Source organism: Sparus aurata, chromosome 1, assembly GCF_900880675.1.
Source record: "Sparus aurata chromosome 1, fSpaAur1.1, whole genome shotgun sequence".
NCBI lineage: Eukaryota > Metazoa > Chordata > Actinopteri > Spariformes > Sparidae > Sparus > Sparus aurata.
In genome coordinates, this window is record NC_044187.1 from 33,681,887 (window position 1) to 33,694,402 (window position 12,516).

The window sequence follows — 12,516 nt, forward strand, 5'->3', positions numbered from 1 at the left end:
CGTTCGTGCGCTCACCGAGAACCCGCGTCTTGCCCGGATACAAGCCAACCAATGGTGTTTAAACGGCGGCAGCACTGCTGCACTGCAGGCGCGCCGAGACCAATCGCATCCAGAGTGAGAGGTGCGTCTGTCTTCCCTTTCTGTCTGCGCTGGGTGTTTGGTACAGTGGAAAGAAATACGGCAGGGAAGACTGGAATAATGACTGCAATTATAAACTGCGTCCGGCAATCATGTCATGATGAGACAAACGTCCTTCAGGAAACAGCCACTGCAGGCTTCACAGGCATGAGTCAGTGCTCTGCGCCGATGAAGCATTTACCGAGGCGTTCCATTTTACAGCTAAATCTGTATAAAATGTGCATATTGTCCAACAATCAAACTTTTGATGACATGACTTGTGGTTGATTTTCTCCCCTCACCCTCCAAAATAAAATGATCTGGTTAACCTGGTCTGATTTGAATAACAGTCCCATTTGTTGTAGCAAGCACTGTGATCCTTGGAGACAGCCTGAGCTCCGTTCCTCTGGATAGAATTTCTATTTGTTGGGCTGAACGAATAGATTTTGTGTCATGTCACATATCAGCTGCATGAGATTCGTTTGATGCCTTCATGAGGATCAAATGAGAAGAGGGGAGAGGTCCCAGTCCGCCGTGGAGTCGTGCACTTTGCGCACGCAGCAACTAATTAATCATCTGCATCTGCGGATGCAGAAATATTAGCCTAAATATAGTGTGAGGATGAATGAATCAGAGCGGATGAAAATATACCAGTGGCCATTGTAAAAAAAATAAATAAAAAAAATCATTAACCCTTGAAAATCTCCGATGGGTTTTGTCTTGATCACTGCGCATCACTGAGGAATTTAGAATAGATGTGGGATAAGTGTTTGGTCCGCCGGTTGTTTAAATGGAGCCGTCGGCCCGAGTCTTTCTCCCGTCGGTCAGTGTTGTTCTTGTCTTGAATTCACGCAAAACCCGTTTCATATACTAATCTCCCGATTTCATCTTGCTTGAAGATTTTTTTTTTTTTTACCATTAATTCAAAATAGCGATTCTGTTCGGTTCTCTTGAAATGCGTGTTGACATTCTGAATCTTCTTGACGAACTAAATAAAGTTAAGAAACATAAAGTTTGATTTATGGGACGTACAGATCGGTCCCGGTGACCGACGTTTGTAATTCAGAAAGTCAGCAGACTGTGATGGGCCTCTTCAGAGAGACACGTTGGATATTTAATAATGGTTTCTGTGCGTTCTGCAGATTAAATATGTATCACCGCAGGAGGCTCCTGTATTCACATTTACATATTTAGTTTTGTGTGTGAATCGTCAGTCGCCATTGAATAGGCCTACCGCGCGGTTAAAAACTGCTTTAAGCCTGATCTATAGGCTACAGGAAAATACCGGCACATTGTGTTGATACACACCTGATCAATGAACCTGACTGTTATTTGGCGCTCTGAGAAATGAGGCTGGCAGTCCTCCATTCAAGCTGCATGAAGCAGTCGTCTTAAAAGACTTGTGTCGTTTTCTGATTATTTAAATAAAACTGAAATAATAAACGAATGAATAACGATGAGCCCGGTTTAAAGGTTTAACAGAGGTATATTCTCCTCACTCACCTCTGACAATTAAACTAATTATCCGACATTGTGAATCTTAATTTATAACCTGAATAGGCTATTTGCTAAAATATCCCACTGTGTCTGTGGAGGCGTAACTTTCCTATTTTATAAAACTCTATTTCCTACCTTTCAGGCTATTATTATTATTATCATTATTATTATGATTATTATCATCATTATTATTACTATCATTATTATTATTATTTATTATTATTATTATTATTATTATTATTATTATTATTATCATCACCATCGTCATCATCAACTACAATTATTATTATTTTTTTTTAAATATTGCCGCCTATTGTCCGCATTTCTGAGCCATTGTCTGTTACTGTATCAAGGCTAAATATTTTTTAGTCTTTATTTCTGAGCTAGAAAATGTTGGCTACCTATCGGCCTGTGAACAAAACAGTGATCTTATTCATGTCACACAGCCACCTCATTGTGACTCCGTTTTGTTTGTTTTTTGGTTTTTTTACATTCAGCACAAGGATTGGTTAATATGTTTTTGTTTTGTTTTATTAAATCAAGGTTTACATCTTATATTTTTTGTTAAAAAGAAGACATTTCCCTCCTTGCCCTGGTGTTACCTGCTGTTCTATTCTGGCTCTTTCATTGCGTTGGCTAGTGTATTATAAATAGGCCAAACTGCCTACAGATTATTTCCGCAATTGCAGATCACTCTTGTTGAGTGGGCAAACATCATCACCAAAAAGGAAATGGCGACATCAAAGCTGGTGATGTTTATGTAATGTCTAGACCTCAGAGGCAAACTGCAACCTGTTTCAATGTTTTATTGAACGGATCACTCAGAAGATGACCAGAGAGGGAGGTGACAGGTAACATCTTGCCTTAAGGCCAACAAATATGAAAAGCGTCCCTGTTGCCTGCATCAGCTGATCTTTCCTGGTTTCATTTTGCGTCATATGAAAAGCTTTCTTTAAGTCGCCTTCTATAAAACACGGTCACTGAACGCCGCGCGTCATGGTGTCATCTCACCCGACTCAAGATCTTTTCTTTTTAAGTTGACCACCCCGTGAACCCTCATCTGTGTTTAACATGGATGACAGCCTTTGATTTAAATGTGTAGCCCAACGCGGAGGTGTTTCAAACGGCCGTAAATATAGGCGTTAAATAAATAGCCCGTGTCTTCAAACGTTGTCTTAAAAATTAAAGGCCACAGGGTGTTAAGATGAAGTAATATGAACACAAATAGCTTTTGGTTTTGTTTGGCAGAGGTGCACTGGTCCTTTTTGTCGGCCTGAGACAGCAGCACCAACGAATTTAATGCGGACAGCCGATACATTTATAACGACTTCACCCATACTGCCTGTGTGCTAATGGACTAACAGTCCGACAATGAGCTCTGCCGAGAGACTTTACTGCATTAGCTAATAGATGCGTCGCCGGATAGACTGAACGAAAATGAGAGCTTTCTCAAACAGTTGCTCGCGCTGTCGCATGAATCCAACAGCCTTATCATTTCCTGCTTTTCCTATTTGCTGGACGACACTGTCGCGTGCATTTAACCACACTACTTTCTGTACCACGTGCATTTTTGAATATCTCGCATAACTTGCGCGAAATGATTCACCCGCCGCGCGGGTAAAAAAGCCACCATTTCCCCCCCGAAAGAATTCACACAGGCGCACGCTCCTCCCCTCACTTAGCAACCCGAGCACGTAGCAACGGCTCGACCAATGGGCGTTCTCATCGAGGTTCCACCGACTGCGGTTCCCTAGCAACGCTGTAAAAAATTGCGCTGACGTCCATTCGTTCGGGAGTATTATGGTCTGTCGGGAATTCAGAGTGGCTGGGACTGGAGAAAAATATCTGCTCTGCTAACGTTAGCGTCCACCGAGCTAACGGTAGGTAGCACTGGAGTAAACATGGAGCTGTCTGCCGTCGGGGAGAGGGTGTTCGCTGCCGAGTCTATCATCAAACGGAGGATAAGGAAGGTAAGCATGAGATGTAACGTGCCTCTTTTCTCCCAAAGCGTTGATTATCACGCACCAACACCGCACTCTTATAGTACTGTTGCCCTGCAAGCTAATGAATTTCTGTTTGTTTCTGATGGCACGCAGGGTCGGATTGAATACCTTGTGAAATGGAAGGGCTGGTCTCCCAAGTAAGTCCCTGCTACATTGTGCCTCTTGCATGTTTTCAACCCGCGGCTGTGCTGTGCTGCGCTGCCTCGGTTGGGGCTGTCGTTAGCTCGCCAAAGCTAGCGAGACAGCCGGATTAAAACTGAGGTGTATAGCACGATGGAGATTTTAGCTCGCGGGCTAACGCTGTTTGGCCATCCACATACTGTGTGTCAGCGTTCGCTTCCTCCACCTAACTTCGTGTTTTAATTCACAGATACAGCACTTGGGAGCCGGAGGAAAATATCTTGGACTCGCGCCTGTTTGCCGCTTTTGAGCAGAGGTAAGATGTCTGGGCTGGCCTTTATGGGCAGAGCCAGCGAACGTTCACATGTCCAATAAATATACACTGTCCTCGGCGCACTTTGCTCCCATGACACTCTAAATGGGTGTATGTCACTGTGTTTTTTGTTCACAGGGAGCGTGAGCGGGAGCTCTATGGGCCCAAAAAGAGGGGACCGAAACCCAAGACATTTCTGCTTAAGGTACATTTTGCAGCGTTGTTCAGCCTTTTTTGTAAAGAGTTGCACGCGACAGTGTTGTCAGGTCAGATGTACACACTGTGTAAACCATGTGTACTCTGGTGTCTCAGCTGTTCTCTGATGTTCTCTGTTCTCTGAAATGATGCTAATTGGGCATATTTAAAACAGCGCAACAATTAGTTGGCGGCGCGTGTAGGCTAATAAAGCCGAGTTGGATCGCCTCAACAAACAGTCACTCTTGTTTATAAGCTGCCATTGAAGCGACCTCAAATTCTTTAACCCTTTAATATAATCCGTTTTTTAAGTAATAAGTTTGTCATCGAATTCCCCTACGTGAATGAGATCGGTTTAGCAAAGCGTCGTATCCTGATGCAGTCGGAGAGAGGTTTCAGCTTTTTCAGGACAGCCGACCGTGAAAATTGCTTAATGACCGACAGTTAATCTTGAACTAAATACCGGGATCTCCGTTGACAGGCCTGTTGTCATAAATTGGGTTGTGGGATTGCGCTAAACAAATACGGTGGCCTGCCTGAAACAGTTTGTTGTTGTAGATGTTGATGCAGCAGCCTTTTTGTATATGTTTGCAACTCCTACTACAGATTCAGTCACATGTTTAAAATGTTGGATGCATCATGTGTAATATCTGTGTGTGGGCTGTAATTGAAACAGTTATAGTTAATTTTTTTTTAAAAGATATTTGCGTATTTTACAGTTTGCACATGTGTGAATGATAAAGTTAATTTAGCCAATTAAGCTGCTTCACTTTCAGGTTCCTTGTGCAGTGCTAGCTGCTTCACTGTCACTGTTTTTTTTTTCTTACGAAGACACTTCAAGGCCTGTTATGACGACTGAGAAATGAGAAATTTTAATGCAGTACTGTTGTTTTTATTACACAGATTTTAATAATAATTTTCTTACCTTCCAATAGGCTCAGGCTAAAGTCAAAGCCAAGTCCTATGAATTCAGGAGCGAGGCGGTCCGAGGGATGCACATCACCTACCCAACGCCAGAGCCCATTGTCACCCCCAGGGCCAGAGAGGGCCTGAGAGCCGTTGTTCCCACCATCTTCCCACCAAGTACTGTCAATCGCGGAGAAAGTGTCCGTGTCCGGCCGCCAGAACTGTGCACGCGTGAGCTTCAGCAGACTTCCCTTCAGCAAACCGGTCCAGGAGGACTCATCCATGTACCCAAAAAAAGAGGCCCGAAGCCGAAGCCCCGCTTCAAGGACAGCGGCGGTGGCCCTGTGGTCTCCGAGCCCCACAAGAGGAGAGTAGAGGAGCAGGTGAGCCACATCCCTCACAAACTGGCTAAGCTCCAGGGGGGTGAGGAGATGAGGCTTGTCAAAGTATCACACAGACATCCAGAGTACCACGGTCATAAACACCACCACCATCACCACCATCACCACACACACAACCGGGGACTCTCCGGTGGAAGCTCCTACAAGCAGTTCTACTCAGAGCGCAGCCTGCACCCACACAGAACAGACACGGACACTCACAGGACTAAGGACAGCTCCAGCTACCTGGCACCTCCACACTTCAAGCACCAGTCCAAAATGAGCCAGAGCCAGAGCCGCCCCGCAGAGCTGCCACAGATGGAAAAGCCTTACTTCTTGGACAGGCCGTCCCCTACCAGGCTCGATGTCGACTTGGACGAAGTGACGTGGAGGCCCTCCCTCGGCAACGTGGAGAAGGTCCTGGTGACAGACGTGACCACCAACTTCCTGACCGTCACCATCAAGGAGAGCAGCACTTCTAAAGGCTTCTTCAAAGGCAAAAGATGATTGACTGATTTCTTTGCGCCATGCTTTGCTTTCTCTGAAGTTTATATGTTATAGTGTGATTGTTAGGCAAAGCAGTTTTTGTATGTAATGTATAAAAACAAATTACATATTGTGCATATGTGTATATATTATAAAGTTGAACATCTGTTTAATGTATTGACCAAATCAAATGAAGTCAATTTCACAAGTTGCATTGGTTAAACATGAATAAGTTGTTTCCTTTGCGGCAGCAGGCTACTTTCTGTACAGAGTTTGTGAATTTTCTTGTTTTGCAACTGTAACTAACTAGAATGTATTTTTTCACTCTCATATCTTCCAGCCTCAGCTCATGTCAGTAAATCATGAGAAGCAAGGCAAGGGATAGATATTAAACTCAGTCTGTGGATTGAATATTTCCACTATAATTTGAACCAATTAGACTGAATATACCCTGTTCAATTCAACAGGGCTGATATTTAAAAATTGACTCAAGCACTTTGAATTCAAAAGTATTAAAGAAATAATCCGTTTGTGTTGTGTTCAGAGACCGAGTCCACGTCGGGAGTTTTTGTAATGTCTAACATTTCAAATTGTAAGATAAATGAATAAATTCAACAGGGACACTCTGTGCATATAACTACATTTTTCCATTAACATAGTATATTTTACATTTTCATAGAAAACCTTCATGAAGCTTTAATGTAATAATTAAAGAGTTGGTGTTAAATTGCTTTTTAGACGCTTTTCAATAAATCCTTTGAATTTTCTCATTTCGTTGCTGTCGTGTTTTGTGTTCTTTGGCACTGCACGTCGGGCCGGACCCGTTTTAAATCTTTTCTGAAGGAAAGCCATGAATGAAATCATGGGAATTAAATAATTGATGAAAACATGTTGCAGTCAGCGTGCCATACGTACCACCTAAATCTTTAGGGGCCATTTTTCTTATTTCTCACATATTTTTAACGGCTTCAATTTCTGTTGCACGGGGAAAACGGTTTATTTTAAATTCCTACAAACTACCAGTGATTTGAGCTGTGAGACGGTAAAAGGTGAAGGCCTCAGGCGCGAAAGAAAATGTTGAAGCTAAATGATCCATAAGAAGCCTTTTCGCAGCAGGCCTACATTCATTTCTGCTTGAAGTTTTTTTTTTTTTTTTTTTTTAAGAAAAAACAGCGCACATTGTTCATTAAGCCCACAGACCTGCTGGGAGGATTTAATTTGAACATGCGCCGTGCTCCTCAGGTCCGCTTTCTACAGGCTCATTAAATCCAGTCATCTGAATAAATGACATTAAAAAAAAATGCAGCTTGTCATTCTTATAGGCCCCGACGGCTGGATTCTGTTTTAGTCTATTTTTTTTTTTTAATCCAATTTCTATCATTTGAGAATAAGCGACACTTTAATACAGGCCTATCGAATTTTTACCAGAGCCGCACAGTCTGTACGATGGGACATCTTTTAGAACAGCCTTCGTTTATTATTAAAGCTTGTTTTTTCTAACCGGGTCTTGCGTGAACAGGCCTGACTGCAGTCTGACGCTCTGTGCAGTGGCCGCCATATTTAACCGTAAATCAAGCTGTACGTGTGTGATCGGCCTCAAAGCGGATCCATCCACATACTGCATGCAGCCTATTAACCTCCGGCCAAGCTGCGGCTGATGAGCGCACAGGATCAACATGACGTTCACCGGATTAAATCATTAACTGCGTGTGAGTCCACCTGGTTACACATCTGACCCTGTTCTCTTTGCCCGGGTAACAGGATATCACAGAGTGTCACTGATTAAAATCTAACCGCACAAAAATGGTAAAAATAGAGATGGTTTTCTGTTTCTAGCTGATCGCCAGCGGGTTCACGCGGAACGTCATCCTGTGCAAATATCAGCTGCACTGACTCGATATAAACCAGAAAGGGACTGAGGGCTGTGGGTCTGTGTCACTCCTCCTCCTCTTGCAGTAATGAGATAAACACAACCATTGAGCACTCATGCATTTTGGATTTATTCGGGATTATACGCACTGTCAATACATTCCACTCTGTGACGACACACGATGCACAGTCGGGAAAATAAATGCAGAAATACTGAGAATTGCAGGCTCAACTTCACAGCTGTGGTACAGTGAGATTATATGCGTGACCGTTTATTCAACCGTCTTCACATGGTCACATTTAGGGAAAGAAAGAAAGAAAGAAAGAAATTAAGAAAGACATTTTTTTTTTCTTCAAGATGTTTCATTGTTGCTGTTGTTCAGTCCGTGCTGTCCCTCCTGGTCCTTTACTGTGAAGATAAAAGCAGGGAAAAGCGGTTCAAACTCTGGCGTTATCTGGATGTTACACGTGTGATACATTTCAGCATCATTCACAATAGGCGGAGAAAGTGTGACAGAGTGACAGTCTAAACAAGACCAATGTGGGATTCTGAATGTTTTATTAATGTACATTCTAAAATGAGGCGTGACTGTGTAACGTTCCAAAAGCTAATATTCAAGGTTTGAAATAATCCCTGGGTCGCCCTGTTGTTTTCACGGCATCTCTTCTTTTTCTACTTAAACAGGAAGCGTGGACATGTGAGATAGATGTCTTACTGCTAGTGTCTGTTGGGAATATAAAAACAGTTGATTTTAGACCAGTTTGGGTTTGAGAGGAGCTGAATGAGACTCCTGACAGTGATAAGAATATATATGACATTACATGAGCCTGACTCTGAAAGTGTTTGGCAGGTTTCTGAGGTTTCCTGCTGTGCTGATGCGATAAGATCACAGAAAACAGGAAGAGAAATAACAGGCTGGCCATGAGAAAATACCAACATCAAAAGACGTAGCTCAAAGTGCGAAGGCGAAAAAAAAGGCAAGGTTCAAATTCAGTTTGAGATGAACTTTACTGAGGCCCTGTAGCAGCGACCGTTTGTGTCCTTCTAAAAATGTAAAGAGGTGTGATCAGCTGTGAACTGATAAGCAGTCTGTCATTCCAAATGTCTGTGTCATTCTGAAAAAGAAAGGATTAGATTCAGATTATGGGGATTTTTTTTATGTGCAGAGGGTTGCATTCATGGTGCATTTGGGGTTTTGCAATGAAAGTGGAGACTTGTGGTGACTTTTTGTCTTCACCATCATCAGACGGGGTATCCGTAGTTCCTGTCACAGCGAGGGGGGCAGTGGGGGTTCAGCCAGTTCTCCATGTTGGTCTCCTGGGCCCGCTGATCCAGAGCCTGCATGTGAAGCATGTGCTCCTGCATGGGGGAGTAATGAGGTCAAATAAGTGGAGGTGAAAAATACATTTAAAAAAAAAAAAAAAGAAGCAACACAGGAAAGCTGATAAATGTATGGCTTGCTGCCAACATTTGCACAAGTGAATCTGAATGTGTGAGGGGTTTCACTGAGCCAGAGGAGTGACTCAAAGCTGTTTCATTCTCTGCTTTAAATGACTGTGTTACACTACAATCAGCACCACAATCAGCATATGACAGCTCAAAGCGAAATTACAGATATGAGTGGATCTAAACAACCGGGGGAAACATATTTAGGCCTGCACAACGGGGAATGGATGCAGTGAAAGCGGCACAGCGCACGAATGCACGGAGGGAGAGATGCACTTTATGGATCCTGCACTCAGGTTCTGCAGGTCAGTGTAGGTGTTCAGAAAGGACAGTGACGGCGGCTGAAGGTACAACAGTATGTCCTGCGGTGCAAAACTGAATGGGGTGATTCAGATTGTGATTGCCTACAGACAGATTTGTATACATTTATTAAAAACATAGTTTTACTTCTAATTGTTTGGAAGACACTCTAAAGTTTTGCAGTGAAGGATTTCTACAGCAAGTCAACAAGACTCTGTTATGAAAGAGGAGGTTATGTTACCATACAATTTAGAAAATTCCCTCCACAATGCCTGTGTTACATGGCTGACATCTAACTGATTTGAAATCAGGATTTAAATGATAACTTATATATGTATAAAGTATCTATCAGAGGACTTTTATGCACAAGATCTCTGATGACTTATCTTTTTGTGATGATCTATTTATCATCTATTTATGTTTCTATCTATTTATCAGTGATATTATTGGTTCAATTGTCTTTGTCTGGTTCATGTTACGCCAAGTTGCAAGGTGCGCTTTGTAGTTTTTAGGTAGGAATTTCATCCCACCTCCAAAGGAAAAAGAAAAAAAAAAAATCTGTGATTAATCTTAAAGACTAAATACACAAATAAGGGCCCACGTAACGTCATCCTGTTGTACTTGGTTTATATTTGCAGGGCCCTTCTCAGCAGCCACAGCAAGCAGGCACTGACGCAAAAAAACCTATTTAGCATTTTCAAGCAGTAGAACGTAATCTTTGTCAACGGTTCTGCTGATTTATCGTAAATAGATAAGATCTATGTATTTAATTTATTCAATTTATTTCAATTTTTTAAGTGATATCGCTGCATTAGTTCAGAACACAATTAAAACAGTTTAAACCCGCCTACATGTTTAATACATGATTTTTTTTTAACACACTTTGAGTTATTTTATGTGTATAATAGAGCATTCGTTAATGATGAATGCAGCAGTAATGGACGCTTCATGTGAGGAACACAGTGCTGCATCACAGTTAGAATTCATTGTTCATATAGTGCTTATCAATACTGAATAAGGTTAAAATGGTGTTACCCCACAGCTACAGACCTCAGCGTGATCGATAGTCATTAGTCAATCCGTGTGTCTATAACCTATCTGTGCTCTTTGCTCTGAATGAACCTTACCCTCATTGGCTCATCGGGGTGGCCAGCCTTCAGTGGTCGCTCCTGCCTCTTGCTTCGGAGCAGCTGCTTAGCGAAGCTCTCCTTGATGATAGGGTTGGCATCTGAGCCAGGGAGAAAGGTGATGAAATGTTTACTCTGATGTCTTGTGACACACACATCCATTTTTTTTCCTACTGGTACTGGCAGACACAAGAATCAATACACTGATAAACAGCACAGAGAGAAGACTGTTGTAGCCACGTAGATGTGAGTGTGTTAGCAGTTTCCTCCGTTTTGACTTCCTCTATCTGTGCGACTCTGGAACCAAGACCGTCCTCTCCGAGTCGAGTCTGAGTTATTTTGTTTTTTCTATGGCCACAACAGCTGTTTTCTTGCTGGCTGGGTATGGGCTAATCTGGGTCACAACATTCCTCTCAGTGAAAGCTGTGTTCAGAACCATGAATCAACCTCTCACCACTATCTGCTGCTAGTGAGCTGTGGCTGGCCTGATCTGTTTGGCTTGTCCATATGAGGCTGTTTATTCGCCAGCGCGAGCCCCGGGGGGGGGGGAGCGTGCGCACACACACACACACACACACACACACACACACACACACACACACACACACACACACACACACTGTCTCCCTCTCTCTAACCCAGGCCTGCATTGGGAGGCAGGGGACTTGGTGGAAAGGTAACAAAGTGCTCATTCATCCTCCTCACTCCCCAGGGAGTCCGGCCCATGCAGCACGTGACCCCAGCAGGCAGCCAGGCTGGCTCTCTCTCCCTCTCCTGCCAGAGGGAGCTGCTGTGAATGAACCCAGCTCTGTCAACACAAGGCCTGAGCTGCTGCTGCTGCTGCTGCTGCTGCTGCTGCTGCTGCTGCCTGGGCCCTAACAGCGACGTGGCAAAACATTCTCAGCTATCTCATTAAGAAAAAAGGATGAGGATCTGTGCAATTTCATTTGTGTTCGGAGCAAGAATGCATGCTGAAATTCAGTCAGTTGTAAATGGAAATGCAACAGCTGGAGCAAAGGAAAAATAAAAACCTAACGGTACATAATTTCACTTTCTTGATTCAGCATCAAATCATATGCAAGAAAGATGCACTTAATTAAAAAAAAAGCAACTATCCAAAATAACATCATCCTCTTTCTGTTCTGTCCTTCACTGACCTGAAGCCAGGGAAAGGAAAGTATTATTTTGATTCAGAGGTCACCCCATAACTGAATGTGACAGGCCACTGCTCCCCTCAGGTGAATGCCGGAGAGTTTCCTACCTGTGTAGATCGTCAGCAGGCCCACGCACAACAACAACACCACCAGGCTCTTCATGTTCTTCACCTTTTTCCTGCCCGAGCCTTCTCTGTTCTGAGGTCCTGGCCAGGGTCCGGAGGGGCTGAAGGGGGAAATACTCCTCCTCCTCCTGCACGTCACCCTTAACTGTCACATACCTGCTCATATTACTGAAGACAGCCAGCATTCCATTGACTTATCATTAACACACTCAGGATTCTACAATAAATGATAGTTGTAGTACACACAAACATGATAGAAAATAGATGAATCAATAATAAGACATGAAAATAATTCATTGTAGGTGGGTGGATGAGTCTCACAGCCTGAGGAGAGAAGCTGCTGTGGTGCCAGATGTCATCGGGGTGACAGGGCTGACCCCGGGGTGGCTGTTTTGGACTCTGGATATCACCGATGCTCACAGTGAACCACCATGTGTGATGATACGTTAACTTAAGTAGAAATCTAATTTATATCAA

The 12,516-nt window shown here is 43.2% G+C and overlaps 2 protein-coding genes across 2 annotated transcripts; one reads left to right on the forward strand and one right to left on the reverse strand.

Annotated features, from left to right (window-relative positions):
* The first annotated feature begins 3,372 nt into the window (after window positions 1-3,372).
* cbx8b (chromobox homolog 8b) lies at window positions 3,373-6,787 on the forward strand. Its single transcript, XM_030436161.1, has 5 exons — window positions 3,373-3,584; window positions 3,711-3,754; window positions 3,988-4,053; window positions 4,189-4,255; window positions 5,181-6,787. Exons 1-5 carry the CDS (start codon window positions 3,516-3,518, stop codon window positions 6,036-6,038), a joined length of 1,104 nt encoding a protein of 367 aa, XP_030292021.1. The 5' UTR covers window positions 3,373-3,515; the 3' UTR covers window positions 6,039-6,787.
* Window positions 6,788-7,993: 1,206 nt separating this feature from the next.
* c1h17orf67 (chromosome 1 C17orf67 homolog) lies at window positions 7,994-12,178 on the reverse strand. The gene is made up of 4 exons (XM_030396857.1): window positions 12,022-12,178; window positions 10,761-10,861; window positions 9,125-9,246; window positions 7,994-8,295 (listed from the first exon to the last, which is right to left on the reverse strand). The coding sequence occupies exons 1-3, from the start codon at window positions 12,074-12,076 to the stop codon at window positions 9,130-9,132; spliced, it is 273 nt and encodes a 90-aa protein (XP_030252717.1). The 5' UTR covers window positions 12,077-12,178; the 3' UTR covers window positions 7,994-8,295; window positions 9,125-9,129.
* Between the last annotated feature and the right edge of the window lie 338 nt (window positions 12,179-12,516).